This window comes from Crotalus tigris, unplaced genomic scaffold (genome assembly GCF_016545835.1).
Source record: "Crotalus tigris isolate CLP2741 ecotype Arizona unplaced genomic scaffold, ASM1654583v1 scf7180000019608.391392, whole genome shotgun sequence".
Classification (NCBI taxonomy): domain Eukaryota; kingdom Metazoa; phylum Chordata; class Lepidosauria; order Squamata; family Viperidae; genus Crotalus; species Crotalus tigris.
In genome coordinates this window covers 176,340-196,509 of record NW_024097621.1, presented here as the reverse complement: position 1 = coordinate 196,509, position 20,170 = coordinate 176,340, and the positions used below count along the sequence as shown (strand labels likewise).

At 35.6% G+C, this 20,170-nt stretch overlaps 1 protein-coding gene across 3 annotated transcripts in view; it reads left to right on the top strand.

Moving 5' to 3' along the window:
* The window catches only part of RSRC1 (arginine and serine rich coiled-coil 1), a 167,785-nt gene extending 162,489 nt beyond the window's left edge, over positions 1-5,296 (top strand). For 2 of the 3 annotated variants that reach the window (XM_039363873.1, XM_039363872.1), the window contains 2 exons: positions 533-679; positions 2,457-3,290. In XM_039363873.1, coding sequence (XP_039219807.1) covers positions 533-679; positions 2,457-2,549 — 240 coding nt within the window. In that variant the 3' untranslated portion in view covers positions 2,550-3,290. Of the gene's footprint in view, positions 1-532; positions 680-2,456 lie in introns of all 3 variants that reach the window. The other variant, XM_039363874.1, reaches the window with a different exon arrangement.
* The last annotated feature ends 14,874 nt before the right edge of the window (positions 5,297-20,170 follow it).

Genomic DNA, 20,170 nt, shown 5'->3' with positions numbered 1-20,170 from the left:
AAGAGGGGTTTTTGATTTTCCTTTTCAAGCTGTGCTATATCCCAGAATTTGTCCCCAGTTCAGAATTATCTCAAGAGTAGAATTTCATATTAACCAAGTTAAAAGGAAAAAGAAATTCCTGCTCTTTTCTTCACACATTATTTGGTGCAGTTTTTTCAGACATCTTGCAATTCCTTGCTTTCTCACATCCTTTATTGAATTGTTTGGGTAAATTCTATATACATGCTTGAGGACTCCTATATATTTATTTAGTTTTATTTTAATGATGGTGATCAATGGGATAACAGTTATCGTAGCAGAACCCCTTCACATCCACTGAACACCTTCAACTATTAATCAATTATATAAAAAAACAATATAAGGCCTTCCTGAGGGACAAGAAGATCAAAGCCACAAAAGGGGAATGGCAACTGATGATTCAGCAAGTTAATTTTTTGAAAGTTCAGCAGGTCTGCTACAAGGCAGAGGTATTCTCAAATGATTCATAGAAGAATTAGTTTGTCTATAAAGATTGTTTTATGAATACATTTAGGTCACAGAATCTGCTGATATCAAAAATGAACCTGGAATTACAGAAGTTTCAAATGCTGGTATTGCTGTTACTGAAAAAGAAATAAAGCCTGGAATTATTCCTACTGCTATCAAATACCAGGATGAAAACTCACTTGCCCATCCCAATGTAAGTTTTGCTAATTATGGCAGTCTTTGATTAAAATAATTTATAAAGAGTGTAAGAGATAAGGTTATACAATTTGTTTATCCATATGTGTATATGTTTTCTTTTTTAAAAAAATACTCAAGAACTTATATAAAATCCTGACTAAATTTGTAGCATGAGCAATAAATACTATGAAGTCCAACTCCTAAGTCAGGCGTCTTCAAACGTGGTCCTTTTATGACTTGTGGACTTCAACTTCCAGAATTCCTCAGCCAGGGTTGCTGGCTGAGGAATTCTGGGAGTTGAAGTCCACAAGTCTTAAAAGGCCAAGTTTGAAGACCCCTCTGCTAGGTTCAGATATGAATAAGATTATTTTTCAAAATATTTTTTACTTTTATTTTCAGATTAAATAGCAGTATAGTCATTTAGATAAAACACATTTAAATTCTGTCTGGATACTGCAAGTAGGCTCAAATATGGCTGCAAAATCACCTACAATTTCAGACATTGTAATTTTAATATAATACTGACTATGCATATTGACTGTGTCTCCAGACTCAGTTTATAGAAGTTTAAACCATGAAAGCTTTAAGGGATATAAGATCAGATTTTTCTGGATTTGTCTTCCCCCATATGAATTTGCTGAAATTTGAACTTGATTGTCATTATTATCTTGATTGTCATTATATCTTGCCATTATTAAAAGCCTGGGTATATCATTTTGGGGGAGTAAAGGACTCATTGCTCTTTGCCACATGAACTACTCTGCCTCTTAGTAAGCTTCTGGGTGCAATTCAAGGTTCTGGTTATCAATTTAAGGTTCTCCAGTACATGCCACAAGGCCAGGTGATTTGCAGGACTATCTCCAATAGTTTCTGCCCATTCCACTAGATCTGGCATAGCACGGATGCTCCAGATCTCTCAATCCATGCATTCCACATGAATGAACAAGATGAAACAGTATCATCTAGTTGAACACACATGGATGCCTTCTCTATCGTCGTTCCTGTGCAATGTAATAGCAACACTCCCTCCACATGAGCTGATACAGAGTTTCCTGCCTGAGCAGGAGGTTGGACTAGATGACCTCCAAGATCCCATTATTATTATTATTGCTGTTGTTGTTATGTTTTGGATATAGATAGATAGATAGATAGATAGATAGATAGATAGATAGATAGATAGATAGATAGATAGATAGATAGATAGATAGATAGATAGATAGATAGTATGGATAATAATTGGAAAACAGAAATGTCAAATCCCAAATTTCTTTCACTGGGCAAAGAATTTGATTATTTAGTACAGCTCAATGGCATTCTATGAATATACAAGGCATTCAGAAAGCAGACCCCCTTCATTTTTGTCAATTTTGTTATTCTGCAGCCTGATTCTACAGTTGTTGAAATTCATTTTTTTAATTAATCTACACTCAGTGCCCATAACGACAAAGTGAAAACAGAATTTTAGAAATGTCTGTAAATTTATTAAAAAGAAAAATTGACAAAAGTGAAGAAGGTCTGAATACTTTCTGAATGCACTATATATTTTAGTACTGATTTCTGGCATTAAAAATAGGTCCTTGACTTAAAGTCTGGTTCAGAAAACGCCAGAAATTAATAGAAATTGAAATCACTTTTAAGTTTGTTATTGCACTGCAATGCATCATACATTCCTTGCTAGTAATGCATTCTAGAGATGAATGTAATAGGGGATTTCAGATATTCACAAATCTTAAGGACTTTATTTATCTATTTAACTATGCTGTATATTTATTTTTTTCTTCTTTTTCTTATAGTTATTTATTGACAAGGCAGAAGCAGAAGAAAGATGGTTCCAAAGGCTGATGTCTCTTCGACAAGAGAGGCTAATGGGCAGTCCTGTGGCTTGAGTGAATTAAATAACAAACATACTTTCATTGTGCGTTCCATTGTAAAACAATTCATGACACAATTGAATGAGTATATAAATATTGCCTAGAGTGAGGGTGGAGTGAAGGGAAGTATGAGAGGAAGTATATTTCTGGAATCAGCCAACAGATTTATGTCATATTAAAGGTATTATAAAGACTATACCAAACTATTAAGATTGAATGTCCTTCACAATTCATTAAAGTCTATGGAAATTTACTATTGCTTTGCAAAACAATTATTTGTAGACATATTTTATGCCATTTATTTTCCTAGTGTATTCCTGTTATGCTTGAGATTCAAACTGCTCTGCATGTTATTTTATATCTGATGGGGCACTTCTGCTTCTCCCAAGGGCAGTTCCTCCCAAGTTCCTCCATATTGGCAGTTATGTGTAAGAGACCTTAGCACTAACAATGTCTTCCCACCTAATAACGTTTTGTGACTGAAAGCTAGAACAACAATGAGGAAGCAGTTGAATGAGAAGTGAGAGTCTGGCAATATTATTTAATTATACAAATGACGATAGACACTTTTTAAATTAGTGTTCAGTGGATATAATATTCAATACATCTCTAGATATACTTCAGGTAGAATGCAAATGGGGAAGAAAGCTTTATCTGTTGTCATCAGATTTTGTAAAATCAATATACAAGAGAGGACATACACAAGATTTATAAATAATGAATTATATCCACCAAAATAAAAAAGAGAAAACCTGACTCCTTATTAGAAGATGCTACTTGGTTTCATGAAATGCTACATGGACATGGGAAAAAAATGAATATGCTGAAAACACACTTAGTATGGAAAATACACTGAGGGGGTGAGGAGGGGTCCAGTCTATGCAGCTTCATCTTTCTAGACAACATCTAAATATTTGACTAAAATGTGTCTTTTTATTTTCCATATATTGGTGAACATAAACATTTTCAAAACATAGCATTGCCATGCTCTGTTTCATCACTTCAAACATCTTCTTTGTTACATTAAAGCTGAGTAAAAAAGAAGAAAATTGGTAAAGCATCAGTGAATCACCTGAATCATAAGTACTCTATTCTTAAACATAGATACGTTGTTAAAAAGACTTACAAGAAGAAGATTGAAGAAGGAAAACCAAGACAAAGCTGGTAACAAACATTCACCCTCCCAGCCCAAGACTGAAAGGCCCTGAGTTATATAATGATAATAATAATAGTAAAATTGGAAGGGACCTTGGAGGTCATCTAGTCCAACCCCCTGCTCAGGCAGGAAACCCTATACAATTTTGGACAAATTGATGTCCAGTCTCTTAAAAACCTCCAGTGTTGGAGCATTCACATGGAGGCAGGTTGTTTCACTGGTTAATTGTTCTAACTGTCAGGAAGTTTCTCCTTAGTTCTAGGTTGCTTCTCTCCTTGCTTAGTTGCTAAAGTCCCTGCTGCTGTCTGTGATGGATACATGGCTTCTAAAATACCAAACAGCCAGAAAGCTATTGATTTTGGGAGGATATTATAGCCACCTTTCAGCCAAACACGGGGCTAAGAGTGTAGGACAGTCAAACCTGCCTGTAATAACAAGAAGGTGAAAAAGAGAGAAGGAAGTTTATGAAAATTCAGACGAACTGAAAATAAGATTCCTTACAAGAATTCCTTATAGAAATAAGCACATTGATAAGTCAGTGTCATAGATGTTCTTCAGTAAGAGTTGGTATTTTTTAAAGAATAAGATCTTCCCTGCAAGAAGTCAAGGGGAAAAACCCCTCATTCTTGGTCTATAGTCCACACACACACACACACACACTAAATCCAGATTTTTTTAAAAAAATATTAATCATGTATTTTAAAAAAGAAAAAGGGAATGAGTAAGCAAACAAAAGGAGAAAATCTAGAAAAATCTGGAATTTTTAAATCAAATTTGTATTTTAGTATCTTTTTTCAATAGAGTACATAGCCTTTTATTTAAAGCAATCCAAGCATTGCTAAATTCTGAGGAATAGATTATATAATGATGCAGCCTAAACATGTACACAAAGGTTGCTTTGGCCTTTGAAATGCCTAATAAATGGATTAAATCAATAACAATGAATTTGTGAAGCACATGAGCATCTTTCGTTATTGTTGTATTATTGTCACCAAGTAAGTAGACTTCATAGAATCAGTCTGAAGACTCTTGAAAGAAATTACAGTGTTCTTTAACAGTTCTTTAAATGTTTAATATACTTATTAACCTAATACTTAGTATTGTTTTCCCTTAAAAATACTTACATAAGAAATAATGAATGTTGATTAGTATCAGCTTTAAGGAGCAACTGAAAGTCCATGGCAAAAATTTGCTTCATATTTATGTAAATGTATTAAAAAAATTCTGAGAACTACATCATAGGCCGCTGACCTCTGACACAATATAATTTGTTGTCATATGAAGTACATAAGCATTATTTATTTACTGGTACATTATTGATGATGTCTACTTCATGTATGATAGATGGAAGGGACTTGCAAATGGAGTGTGTCAAAAACCTATAGAAATCAATAATGAATCTAACTGTACTTAGTTTCATCTTATTTTGAGAAGTTGTCACATTTAGAAAAATGAAAACAGGACAAAGTTGATGCCACTCAGTTGCATGCAGTTCACAACATTTCTGTAAAAGGTCAAACCTGTGCTTAAAAGACAAACGTATCAATTTTAATACAACATCAATGGGTTTCAAAAATTAATAAAGAAACTACGTATATGAAGTCTACATTTGAATCATAATCTCTTTCTTAATAGGTAAATATGCAAATTGGTAAAATCTTATTTTCAGAGTAACAATTTGTAAAAAGACAGGCTTACAGCAACCATCACAAGAAAACTATCAGTCGTCCCATTTGGCACATCCAAAAAAAGAAACTAGGAACTACCAAGAGTAAAACTTTATTGAAAGATACATTTAGGCACAGCAGAAGCAAAATCAGTTCTGAGGTTTTCCCGCAAAAACTCACATAGGTAAAAACCCCTTTTCACTCTTGGGCCGCCCACAGTTCATTGTCCACCAATTACATTCAATATTTTTGTTGTGGGAAAACATTCTGCTCTGGTAGCTCTGAGAACTTGGCCTTGGTGGGTATCTCCTCTTAGCAGCAGAAGGCTCTCATGCAGTCCTTAGCCTCCCCCCCCCCTTTCTAGGAATTTACCAACCTCCCCCCTCCCGTTTCTGTTTGGCAAACTGCAAGCTGGAAGTTGATACAGGAAATGAAGAATGAACAATGAAACTGGAATACAGCTTGCAGAAGACAATGGAATTTTGGGGATTCCTCTAGTTTTCAGTCTTTCATAAATCATAATCATTTTTTGTCAAAAGCTTTATGATGTTTTATACTGAGTTTCTTGATATTATGGGGGAAATAGATTGATATCAACTTCTATTATGGTATAAAAGGATTTTTTGTGATTTTTGTCCTCAGATATTAGTAAGACAACATAGTTTTTGCATTCTTAAAACAGAACTCACAGTCTTCAGAAACCTAGAAAGTAATAAATGTTCAGTAATACTTTGCCGATGTCATGTGGGGAATTCACTGGAGAAAGCATTATGTTTGGAAGAGTTAGCCATGAGGGGAAACCAGGCTGCCAAAGAAGATGGTGGCTGGATACCATCAAAGCTGACATCATAACCAGAACATAAAACAACTCAAAGAAGTTGTGCAAGATTGGAAGATGTGAAGAGACCTGGCCCATGGAATCAGTCACAACTGAATGGATATGAGCCGAGGTGGCGCAGCAGTTAGAGTGCAGTACTGCAGGCCACTTTAGCTGACTGTTCAGCAGGTCAGCGGTTCAAATCTCACCGGCTCAAGGTTGACTCAGCCTTCCATCCTTCCGGGGTAGGTAAAATGAGGACCCAGATTGTTGGGGGCAATATAAATATATATATACATTGCTTACTGGTGTACACCGCTTAGAGAGTGCTCGCACTTAAAGCGCTATATAAGTCTCATAAAATAAATAAATAACATCGATGATCTATAACAAGTATAGGTGCAAAATGTTATCTTCTGGTAGCACTTGATTTTCCAGAAAAAATGGTCCAGAGGCCAGGCATGTGTTTCTTTCCTCTCCCTCTTTGTAACTTCTATTATTATGCATATTCTGTAGTTGATTTCCACCTCCTGCTTGATTCTTTTAATGCTTACTAAGGTAATTAACAAAACAAGCTGTTATACATGTCACAATTCCTTGGAAAATCATGAGTATTTACTATATCTTGGGGGAAGAGAGGAACTACTTTCTGTATTGCTTTAAACTGTGGTGTGTTGGCACAATCTTACATCCTACGTTTCCTTGCACTAAAAGAAGAGAATATAGAAGATAAAAATTTTTTAGTGATGCAGGCTTCTGATACCATCACATCCACCTATTCACCTGTGTTCTAGCATGCTCCTAACATCATTTAGTATCCCATTCTCAGTGCTAAGGAGTTTGCATCTGGATTGAGAATGTCATTATTTCTTCTGCAGAATTCTTTTGTTTTAAATGTACTCTTTGGGAGTGTTTCTTACAATTTCCTTAGAAATTTCGTTATCCTAAATTGATCTCCAAAAGTGAATGATTTCCTTTCTTTTGTTTTCTAGATGCATTCTATCACCAACGCACAGCATTTACTTCTTAATAATAGTACAAGTGTGGCTTCATCTTTTTCTGTGCCCATTTAATTAAAAAAAAAGTTTTCAACACTGTTAGCAGAATTGTTCATGTTTGATCATTTCATCTCAATTTATCATAGCTTTTCTCTCTGGCCTCTGCCTCTCTCTCTCTCTCTCTCTCACACACACACACACACACACACACACACACACACACAGGAATATCTCAAGTGGCAGTAGAAAATATTATGAAGAAACAAAATGCATTTAAGACAACCAAATCATAATACTCTTAAACAATTTTATCCAGATTAAGTATCCATGTCTAAAATAAGACAACCCACACAATGCATTGCTTGAATATTTCACAAACAAAACACATTTTAAAATACTCTATGCAAGTATTTATCCCTAAAATGCTATAAAATCCTAAAGAGGATTCAAACAATTTTATTTTCAAAGCTAGGAGGTGTGAAATGAGTGGAGTCTTGCACCTAAATGGATCAAGAATAAGAACCAGAAAGTTACATAGATCTTATATAAAAATGATCAAAGACAATTTGACCATGCTTATGCATACATTAAAAGGAGACACCCCCAGAGAGTGTTGCTTTGCGGCTGATAAGGAAACAAGATATCCACAAAGGGAGACACAGTTATTCTTCATGGTGTGAAGGCATTACTGACACATTATTTGAAATGGAATTTAGTAGCTTTGATATATTAGAGTGTCAACATTTTAATTATTATTTTAATAAACTCATCCTATACTGTGAAAGGAGGGAGACAGATAAGGAAGCACCCATTACACAGCCTTGAATTTATGTGTCTGCTAAGGCATACATTCCATAGGCATTTAACCACCTGGAAATAAATTCACATTTGTAGTATATTTGTAGTTACAATTTCTTGGTATTATGGTATCCTATAAACCAGGGGTGTCAAACTGCCGGCCCGTGGGCCAGTTGCATCATGCCGAAACCGCGCCCCCCCCCCCCCGCTTCAGCAAAGGGGAAAAAGTCACTAAACCAATGAAACCTATTCCAAGCATCCTAAGCAAGCTCATACATCCAACACCAAAGATCACAAAAGAGGAATAATTTGTAATACAAGGCAAGGACAATGAAAACCACTGTGTGGGACAAATAAGTAGATAGAAAGACATGATAAGAACTCTTAAATTTAACATCTTGGCAAGTTCAAACAATTTCACCTGGAAAAGCAGTAGACATTTCAGACTAGGATCCAAAATATAAGAAGATTCCTACAATGTTGTTGCTCTGAACACAAGCCATTAATAGACACTGAGATAAGTTTCATCTGTAAACATTCAAAAAAGGGAACGTCCAAAGATCAAAGAAATATATATGCAGCCCTAACATATCCTTCCTCATCACACTCCTCTTAATCAGGCTCCAAATAAGTAGGAACCAACACCAGAATCAGTTTGATCTAGTAACTGACCAACTCACTTCACAGGGTTATTGTGAGGAAAATAGGAAGAGGAAGGTATATTAGGTATGTACACTATCTTGAGTTCTTTAAAAAAAAATAATGAAGGTAGGATATAAATAATATGTGTATAATATGAATCATAAATCAAAATGAAGATTATGACTTTTTGACTGATTAGGAATATGATCCTTATTTAGCAAACCAAATGAAAACATTGATATTAAAGCCTTATGTTAAGAAAAATCCAAGTTTAGATATGGTACAGGGCCATGATAAAAAATTATAATGTATGGATAGTTTCCAGATTGGATTGAATACTGTATCTGACTTGTTTTCAAACATCAAGTACTTTTTTACATCAGGGCATAGTCCTACAACTCTTCCTGCCATTCATGCTCTGAAAATCAAAATTTATTTGAATTCTTAGACTTTTGGATTGGACTACTTACGTATACAGTAGCTCATTTCTGGCTAAACTTTTTTGGGATGTGGAACTGGGGAAACTTTATTATATCTTAAAGACTGATAAGGCCTCAAAGACCATCTGCCCAGTTTAGTATAGCTATCAAACAAGTATTTCTGATGCTGGTATATGGGTCCTGCTTATTCTTGTTAATACTTATCTTAAACCAGAAGATGGCATCCAGCAATGCAATTTTTAGAGGGTTTGCTTTTAGCTTCTCGGAATGCATTAGACTATAATATAGCATTCCAAGGATTTACCCTTGGAAAACAAAAACATCTGAAATCAATTCATGTGCAGTTATGTCAGTGAAAACAGCTGTTACGTTGTAAAAAGCATTTATAAAATAGCCTTGATTTCTGATTGGTAGTTTTCATAGTATATATCAGGCATGTCAAACTGCTGGCCCGCAGGCCAGATGCATCATACTGAAACCTCGCCGACCCCATTGCTGGCAATAGGGAAAAAGTCACGGTACATCGCGCGATTTCACGTGATGTTGCGAGTTTGACATGCCTAGTATATATGGAACTTTGCCTACTGAAATAGGTTTGTGTGCATTCGTTTTCTAATTTTTTTAAGTCTTCAGAACTAATAAAATGTCCTCCTTTCACAGGAATACGCAAAGCATATAGGTTGTTGTTCTACAATGTCTAGGTAGTGTTTTCTATGCTGCCTGGGAGAATTTAGTTCATGGGTATGAAATAAATATTTGAAATAATTACATGAATGTAATTTAATAAATATTAATGGTTGATTATGTGCCATCAGGTCAGTGTTGACTCTTAGTAACCACAGGATGATTTGTCTGCAACTTGGTTCTTTAGGTCTTCCAGTTGAATCTATCCATCCGGCATGCAAATATTAATTTATGGTAAATCATGTGAATTTGCTGTTTCTACTTCTAAAATCATCCTGGTTGATTAAATTGGTATGAAACACTTTCATTTTTTTCATGATTTCATATTATGTTAATTAATTAATTAATCACAAATAAAACTAAGCCTAAACAGAATATATCATATACCTTAGCAAAATACACAGATCTAACCAGTGTCTTCCATTTACTTTTGTGAAATCAAGATTATTCATGTGCTTTTAGGATTAAAACATTTATATTATGGATATAAATATAAATACATGGATAGATGGACTGCTGACTAGTTCTACAATTATTTTTTTAGGAGCATTTGCTTACACCAATCCAATCTGAAGTGAATGAATTGTGCTATGGCACATCATATTAACTTAAAGACAGTTTTTTTTTAAGTTCAATATTTCTAATGCATTTCACTTTTTGTTTTAGATTAAAACCGCATAATGATGACAGCCTCTAGATAATGCTTATGGAACTGAGCAATATTATAGTATTGCAAACAATGCATCAATACTGTAACATGTGTTTTTGTTCTTGATGAATGTGCTTAATGAGGCTGCCATATCTGAACCAGATTTAAATAGCCATATCATGGAAATGAATAAGAATTAAGAAGGTAAATTAATTCCTAAGGGGAATCACAGCAGAACTCATTAGTTCAGGAATAAAAATACCTCAAAACTTTTAATTAAAGATATTTACTGTGAATGAATACCATTTGGCAGGTTTCTTCAGACTATAATCTCATTTATAAAGAAGTATTCATCTATTACTGGCAACAACATTAATCTAATTTGAAATGCCCTCCAGACTGACAATCCTGTAACAATATGGTGATTTCCTCCAAAATCCTTTTTATCTTTATAAAAAAAAACTTTAACTCAATCAGTCAACAATCATAAAAAGGACAGAGCAATTAGAGACATCACTCTCCAAAATGAGCTTCTGACATTAGTATGCTAGTGAGCAGCTCATAATGAGCTGCTTTCTAAGCAGAGCTGTTCTTGCTATTAACATCTGCACAAATTAAGAGTTCCTAAACCTCCCCTTTCTTTATGCAACAGTAAATTTCCATAGACTTTAATGAATTGTGAAGGAGATTCAATCTTAATAGTTTGGTATTTTTAAAAGATGAAAAGTGTGGATTAGAAATCTTATTTATAAATAAAGTTCCTAGTGAAAGTATATTGAATAGCCTTCTGATATCCACATATACCCCTTGTAGATGGCACCACATATGCCCTGTGTAGAGGGCACCACAGATTTTTTTAAGAAGATAAGCATCCTTGCCTAAGTAAAGCACTATATACACACAGGGATGGATGGATGGATGGATGGATGGATGGATGGATGGATGACATAACATTGCTTTGCATTGCATTGATACATACACAAATACATTCTGATGCTTTGCCAATCCAGTGGGTTTGTGCTTATGTATATATGAATATATATTTATGAATGATGAATCATCAATAAACGTTCTGTAACCTTTACATTAAATAAAGTAAATTAATTTACTGGAGCTCAAAACTGGGTAGATAGTTTTTCAAGAACATGTATTGGATCAACTTATATTAGTTTTGAATTTCAAGACAATGCAACAGCCAAAGTTTTTTTTTTATTAAATTCAGATGAATGCATTCAGCTTTCTTTTAAAAAATCTCAGAATTTCAACTAGACCTGTTGTCTGTAATTCATAAAATTAGAATTCATTGCTATGGTTATGTGTAACTAATTCCTGTAACTTGGCAGAACAGCTAAGACTGGAAGCTAAATCCAAATTATTTCATTTCGTGTGGATCAATTCATTTAGCTGTTGATGGACTCCAAGAATATCACTACCTCAGAACTTATAACAGTTTGGTTAATACTGGCATTCCCTGACTCCTGCCCTTATTTTGAGTGAACATAATTGCATGAAAAATACTGCTCCATCCACCAATTTCATGTGATCCCTGGTGTGCTTAGTGATATCCATATTCAGGAAAGAAAAATATTGCTCTGAGGTAAGCTCAGGGAGGCCTGAGTTGTAATGGAGGCCTTTGTGGAAAGAAGACAGGTAGACAACTGTCAAGTGTGAAGAAAATAGAAGGAATAGAGGAAAAATACATTTGGAAAGGAGAGTACTGGGAATAAACATTAGGGTACAGAAAAAAAATGACTACAGGAATCATTCAAAGCAGGACACTAGAGGCAAGAAGAAGGCAAGTAGGTGTATATAGCATGGTTGGAGAGATTGCAAGAGGCTGTGGGGAGAGAGTTATATACTGCAGATGTGATTCAAATGGACAATATATATGAGAATGGTAGATAAGATCAAAGGAAGTAGAGAAAGCAAAATATGGATGAAAGAGAAAGGAATGAGTGAAAAACAGAAACTTCTGCATCATCCCCACAATTGAGAAAATAAGGAGTGGTGCTACAGAAGAAAAGGGAGTACTGTTATCCTTACTGGGAAAACTGTCACTGAATGGAGAGTACATTTGGCCTCTTCAAGAAGATCAAAGGGAAGTGCTGAGGAAAAGTTCTGATGAATTCTGACTGAGGACAAGGGACATCGTGTTCTATTATGTTGGCCAGTAGAGCAACATTAAATGCATAGTTTATACCTACTTAACTGTGAGTACATGGATAGGAAATGCTAGAATGGAGTACTTTTGACAAATGGAAATGGAATAGTTATTTGAAAATTATGAGAATGGGAGGGGAGGGGAGAATTATTCTCTATTAACTGTTTCCAGATGTCTGTTCTACAATCGATGAACGTAGATGTAAGTGTTGACACCTGAGGCTGGAGTGCAGGAACAAGTTACAAATTCTTCTGGTATATTGTTCACCATCTGTTCAGCAGCTTCTCCACCTAAGCGTGTTGAGCTCATCTTCAAGCTGGTGTTGAAGTCCACATGGCTATTGCTATATGAAACTTCATTATCTGTGCTCTTGAGATTAAAGGTTGCTGAATTTCTGAATTTCATGACAACCATAACAATCTTATCCATCTGATATTGGATCTATGTTCGTGGGAATATGCCTGGATCTGATTTTCATTTTGGAACATTTAGAGTGAAGGCAGAAAACTTAACTATAGTACAGAACAGTTTACCTGCTGTTCAGCTTGAGGTTAGCCACTGCACTTGTTATCTGTAGGGGTGATACATTCAGGATCTATTTTCTCAGTGCTATTGTCTGCAATTCTTCCACTGACACTGGTTAACCCCCAGAAGAGAAAACTGCCTAGGGTACATCATAGAATTTATATTATGCAAAGGATTCTTCCTATTCTTCCTTTGGACCCACACCCTACTGAGGTGGGGCAAAACAGGGCAGGGAGTAGATCTTCCTTTGGCAAGGTAACAGGTATGGAAAGGATCTTGCTCATATAGTTGCTTACATTTCTCTAGATTTGGACACCACAGCCAGAGTATCAGAGGAGATAACTGGAGGCAATGTCTTGCAGTGTTTGCTGGGATTCTTTCAGTCCTGTGGACCCTTAAGATGCAGACAAGGTCCTTGATAGTTTGAGTTGGATTCTGTCCTGCCTGACTCCTTTCAGTTGTCAATGTGGGGTAATAAAACAAAAATAATCTCACCCAAAAAATTGCCTGGTGGCAGTACACTCAGTAAAGAAAATTCAGGGCCTGTGGCCAACAGTTCCAAACCTTTGCTGGGTTTTTCCCCAGGCTTATATGACTATTAATCACAGAGGTTGTGAATGCTTCAACACTGGAAATTTTAAAGAAGAGATTGGACAGCTATTTGTCTGAAATGGTATAGGGTTTCTTGCCTAGAAGACCTCCAAGTTCCCTTCTAACTCTGTTATTCTATTCTATTCTATTCTGTTCTGTTCTGTTCTGTTCTGCTCTGCTCTGCTCTGTTCTGTTCTGTTACCAAGATGAATTGATCACCTTCCTGTACATCCAAGAATTCTGCAAAACTTTCATATACTACCAAAAGGCTAATGTAAAGGTTTACATTAGATACGCTCTACATTTCTAGTTTGATTTTATGATTTATGAGTCTGCAGCTGAGAAAAACATATAAAATAGTCATCTTCTGAAATCAAACAATCCCCCCTTTTTTCAGATATCCCTGAATTTAGTTATTCTTGTTTAAGTTCTAATTTCTTTATTTGCCTCTTACTGAAAAATATTTGAACAGTGTTGCAAAGGGAAAAGGTGCATGGAGTGAATATCTATAGTATTTATTTAGTCAGTAAATAATCACTCCCACAGTAAACCAAAGGCCTCAAGTTCTACAGAGAGAAGTAAGTTTATAGTAAACATCCAAGTGAAGTCTGTTTGTTCTACTCTGTTTGTTCTATACTGATTTACTCTCAGTCTCCAGATATTAAATACAAATGAGCCTTCCATGCAATATTTATTCAACTAACTCAGTGTAAGAGAGTATAGAAATGATATAACTTGGCAGTAGCAAATATTCCACAAGAGCGTTCCAACTGTGGGTAACATATCTCTCAAACTGAACTAATTTGTTTGTTTCAAGAGGGGTTGAAGGATAATTAATTAAAAGATTACTGTAAATAATGCCATGAGAAGCACCATGTTTAATTCTAATTAAAGTTTAATTTAATATTAATATTTCTTTCCAAAGAAAACACTATTAGCCCCAAAGCCCTTTTTGATCCTCCTCAACTCAACTTAAAAGATGGTTGACATATATGGATGTACTAATTAGAAAATAACATCAAGGAATATCTATTTTACTAACTAAATTTTTAGCATTCTATGGCACAGGACATATAGAAATATCCATCCTATTTATGGTAAGACTTTTCTTGCCTGGAACAATCTATTTTGCTGCTCTCTTTTACAGGAGCTGAACTGCTAACTCTCTGTGTTCTCAGTTACAGGCAGATTCATAAAAATGTTGGGATGAATTTCACAGTTTTGAAGAATGTTGATGTTCTAAAAGTTTCTTTCATTGGAATTTGCTCTTCTAAAGATGTCTTTCCTTTCCATAGATAGGCTATGTGGTTGGCTATTTTTGCTGTCATGGCAATGGTTTGTGCATTGCTTTGTTATTTCTTCATAGAAATCATACAAAACTGAAAAGGGATAAAGGGATGTCTTTTTCATGGCAAAGTCCATGGACTCCAGCACTGGAACTCCCTTTGCAATCATCATGGTAGATTTTTTTTTATCCAAGAGCTTACTTTGTGTCCTTATCCATCATAGGGACTATGGAATTTGGAGAGCCTATGAAAATGTTTTAAGTTAAAAAAAAGGAAAGAAAACAAAATTGTGAAAAATAACAGTTAAATATATTTATTATTATTATTTTATTTTGGTTTCCTTATACTTACTGCACAAACTGAAAAATAAAGATCCAGGGGCTGCCTTATAATAACAATAGAACTTAGACTTATATACTGCCCCATAGTACTTTACAGCAGTTGCTGAGTGGTTTACAGTGTCAGCCTATTGCCCCCAATGATCTGGCTCCTCATTTTACCAACCTTGGAAGGATGGAAGGCTGAGTCCACCTTAAGCCCCATCATGATCGAACTCCAGGCTGTGGACAGAGTTTGCCTGAACTTACTGCACTTAACTACTGGTCCACCAGGACTCCTCCTATATAATCTATAGTGGATTATTATGCGATAAGGATTTACAAGGATAAATGTGCCTAGGGTCTTAATGAAGTGGAAGACTTTAACAGTTATTTACTTACTGAATTTGTGTAGCTGCACATTTCAATCATGTGATTCTAGATGGATCACAATACAAAAAACAAAACACAAGATGTCATAAAAATAATATAACATAACCAAGTTTCTTAAAAACTGTCTCAAGTGCCAAACTAACAATATGGTCTCAACCCTGAAGGAAGACCCAGGTGTTGAAGGCTTTCTGGAAGGCTAGCAGGATTTTTAGATCTCAGGGGAGGGGCTTGTGCTGGTAAGTGTTATGACAGAGAAGACATGGTTCCTGCACCTCACTAGTTGATTATTTCACAGAAGGGATCTGTATGTGCCCACCCGCTTGGATCTGGTGAGAGGACTACCACAATTGGGGATTATACTTAAACTCTATTAGAATTCTGTATACCTTATCCAATCTATAGTGTTTATTGAATTATTACAAAATCTTCATGGGCCCTTTTATACAAAATAAAAAAGGGCTTGGATGTCACTGTCTTATTTACAAAAATATGTGGTATCCACCAGTTGAGTTCTGCTCTCATTGCTAGCTATTTGGAAGCTTACTCTAAATAAGTGTTTCTCAACCTTGGCAACTTGAAGATGTATGAACTTCAGCTTCCAGAATTCCCCAGCCCACACATTTTCAAGCTGCCAAGGTTGAGAAACGCTGATCTACAACATTTAGTTGCAAATCAACTATTCTTTCTTTGAGTTACTTTTGTTCTTTTCTCTGTTTAATTTTTTGGCTTGTTGTTGCTCATTGGTCCAATAGTTTTCAATTCCTTATGAATGCACAGACATCCTTTTCTTGCGATTGCCCTTCAAGTAACTGCTTCTTTGAATTCTCCTAAGTTTCTGCTTATGTCATCAGTGATAATGCAGTACACTGCTACCTTGTCTTCTATTAATTTTTTTTAAAACTGCTTTCCCTTTTTCCAAGCATCAGGATTTTCTTTAATGAGTGTTGCCCTCACATTGTTATTAAAAATATATAAATTGTAGCCTTATTATTATTCATTCTAATGAGTAGTTTGCTTTTAGTTCATGTAGTACTGAATTATTTGTTCTTCTTGCTGTCCAAGGTACTCTCTCATCTCTTCTATTCTTTTCTGGACTCCTGAACAAAATTCTGTTTCTCTTCTTATTCTGATTAGGATTAGCATTCTGATTCTAGAGATCCATTTCCCATGTCCATCATGGCTATATTCTAACACCATGATTAAAATCAATAAAATAACAGCCCCCTCCCCCTTCCAAAGCTCTCTGCTTGAATATATCATCTTCTTTCCCACAAATGCCTCTAGAGAGTGTTGTCACTAATGAAGTTCAAAAGTATGTGAACAATGATGTTATTGCAACAACCTTGGCCAGCTCTTTTGTTTACATTTCTAATTGACCTAATTGTATGGAATAAACTACAAGTAAACATATTTGAACCTAAGGAATATGTCCAGATTTGAAACAGACTAAGAGCTGTTTTGTAGGCTTTAAATCAGGGATGGTGAATCTGGCATGTCAAACATTTGGAAAACGTTTGGTATGTCACCATCTCTAGCCCCCAAACAAAAGAGAAACAATTCTTTACATATTCATTTATGTATGTGATCCCCAGGATCTGCTGCACAGTGCTTACCTTCAGGCAATGTTCAAGTGTGTGAACATTGATGAAACAGTGACTTGTAATGAAATAGAGAGTATATAGTGAGTAACCACATATTAGTAAGTAAAAGGTAAAAGGTTTCCCCTGTCCAGTCATGCCCGAGTCTAAGGGACAGTGCTCATCTTAGTTTCTTAGCTGAGGGAGTCAGCTGAGGGAGCCAGCATTGTCCAAAGACACTTCCATGGTCATGTGGCCAGCATGAATATATATCGAGCCACATGGAACACTGTTACCTTCCCAGTGAAGTGATACCTATTTATCTGCATGCATTTGCATGCTTTTAAACTGTTAGGTTGACAGGAGCTGGGACAGGAACGGGAGCTCACCCTATCGTGCAGTGCTTGGGTCTCAAACTGCCTACCTTTTGGTCAACAAGCCTAGTGTTTTAACCACTAGACCACTGTGCCCTCATATAGTGATACCTTTCATTAATTATCACTTATTTTTTAAACAGAACTGGATATCTAAACATGTCACTAAGCAACCAGTTCTAAACTGAGGATTACCAGTATCCTTATAATAAGAGATCATTGTTATCTCTCCCAGGGCTGAGCCATCCTGAATGATTTCACACATGACTCAGCTGCCCTGAATAATTCATACACATGAGGAGGGTGGCTTATAATTCTCACATGAAGGAAAATAAATAACCATCCTATGCCTTAACAGGCTTGTTTTTAGCTTAGCATATGAGGAAATCCATTGGGATTTTGAAACTATGTTTTTGACTTAGGGTAAAAAATTTCAGCCATTCTGGCTAATTTAAAAATGGTTTAGCATGATCAGTGAATCAAAAAACCATAAATCAAGATTGTTGAACTGAACTGATATCTCAATAATATTAAATTTCATTTTTTAAAAAATCACATCACTATTTCTAAGGGTTACTAGGAAAAGCTTGACAAGGGATGGGCAACCCACAAGTTGCATGCAGAGGCCCAGCAGCCTGACCACTTCAGACAGAGGTACGAGATCTGGGTTCCAGAAATCTGGATGATTGCTAGATGGCAGAAATGAAATACAGAAAATTCTTCACTGTTTGCTGCCATTTATGGACCTCTAGATTTTGCAGCCGATATCTGATAGCCTACTTCGGCCCCAGAATCTCCCTGAAGTGGACACTTTGCATGAGCTGGGAATTTCAGAATACTACCCATATATGATAGATGCTAAGGAACAATCCTTGTATCTCAGCAATAATGAAATAACTTTCTTGGCCATTTAAACACTTCCAATCAAACACCAACAGTGCACGCACATGCTCAGACAAATAATGCCAAAAAAGTATGTCCATTCTTATGTTTCATCTGCTTCTGTTTCTTGCCCAATTGTTTTGGATTTTTAATCAAATGTAACCTATTTAATAACAAAATAAAAGCTTATAAAATTAAGCATTAAAAACAGTAAGATAGTTTGCAATAGTGTGTATTCAGACAGAATAGACTAATTGCTTTTAAGAAGTCTGCTCTGAGCATGACTAAAACCCAATCAGATCACTGCATAGTGGAATAAAAAATCACAGTTAACCAATATATAGATAAAATCTGAGCTGCAAAATTCCAGATGACCACCAGGTGGCCAGAAAGAGGCTCTTTGCTGCCTTGCAGTAATCCTTCAGTGTTTTGTAGCCCAAACATGGCATGCCTAAAACTAACACAGTAGAATAAACGTATCAATCACAATTAAATCTCCGAAGTATAGAATTTAAACATACTTAACTTCATTGCATAACTTCATTGCATGTTTGTATTTCAGTTTATTTAATGTGTGTCTTTTGCATGATGGCCAGTTTGTAAATTCAGTTCTGCTTTAATGAAAAGGATTTGTTCTGGAAGGTCAAAATATGCCTGCATCAGCTAAGCCCTAAGAATGGGCCGTCCTTTATCATGATGTCATTTATAACAGAATAGCTGAGTTCTTCTAATGAATCAGATCATGTTTCTGTTGCTATTATGGGAACTCAATTTTTAACTTTCACCAGGTTAAGGGGAAGGGAATTGTGTAACATGTCTTAGTTACAAAATCTTATAATAAATAGAAGACTGATAATCAGAACTAGTTCTCTTTTCCAACAAATTTCATCCTATTGCCATATGGTCCAGAAATATAACCTTTAGTATATTATTAAACTTTTTGTTCCACTGAAAATAATACGAAGCAATTGAAAAGGGCTGTCACCTAGGACATGAACAGGGTAGGAACCTGGCCTTTCTCTTAGACCAGTGGTTCTCAACCTTTTTAATGCCGCGACCCCCAACCGGTCGTAAGTCGAGGACTACTCAACCGGTCGTAAGTCGAGGACTACTCAACTGGTGCAGCACCGTTTGCAGAATGGGACTTTTGGCGGGCTCAGCAGGGCAGAGACAGCCTGGACAATTCCTATTGGCTTTTGAAAGCCAATAGAATTAGACTCTATTCAAGAGAGTCTATTCTATTGGCTTTCAAAAGTCAATAGAATAAAAGGGAGTAGCACAGCTAAGGAAAAGTGGGGAAAAGTGGCGGACTGCGTTGTTTGGCAACCCCCGTGAAATGGTTGTTCGACCCCAAATGGGGTCCCGACCCACAGGTTGAGAACCACTGTCTTAGACACAGTTGTCCACTCTTTTTGAAGTAAATGCATATATGTGTAATTATGTAGCTATACTTAGTATAAAAATATTTATACTAATATTTAAAAAAATATACAATGCAGGAGCAAAATGGAAAAGAACATTCAGAAATTATAATAAATTTCCTGTAAGGAAAGGGAGATAATTGGTTTTTTTTCTTGTTTATTAACAGCATAACAAGAGCTCTTTAGACAAATATGTTGGATGGAGAATATTACTAAATAGATTTTTTATTGTACTTCAGAGTATTAAATTGCCAACAC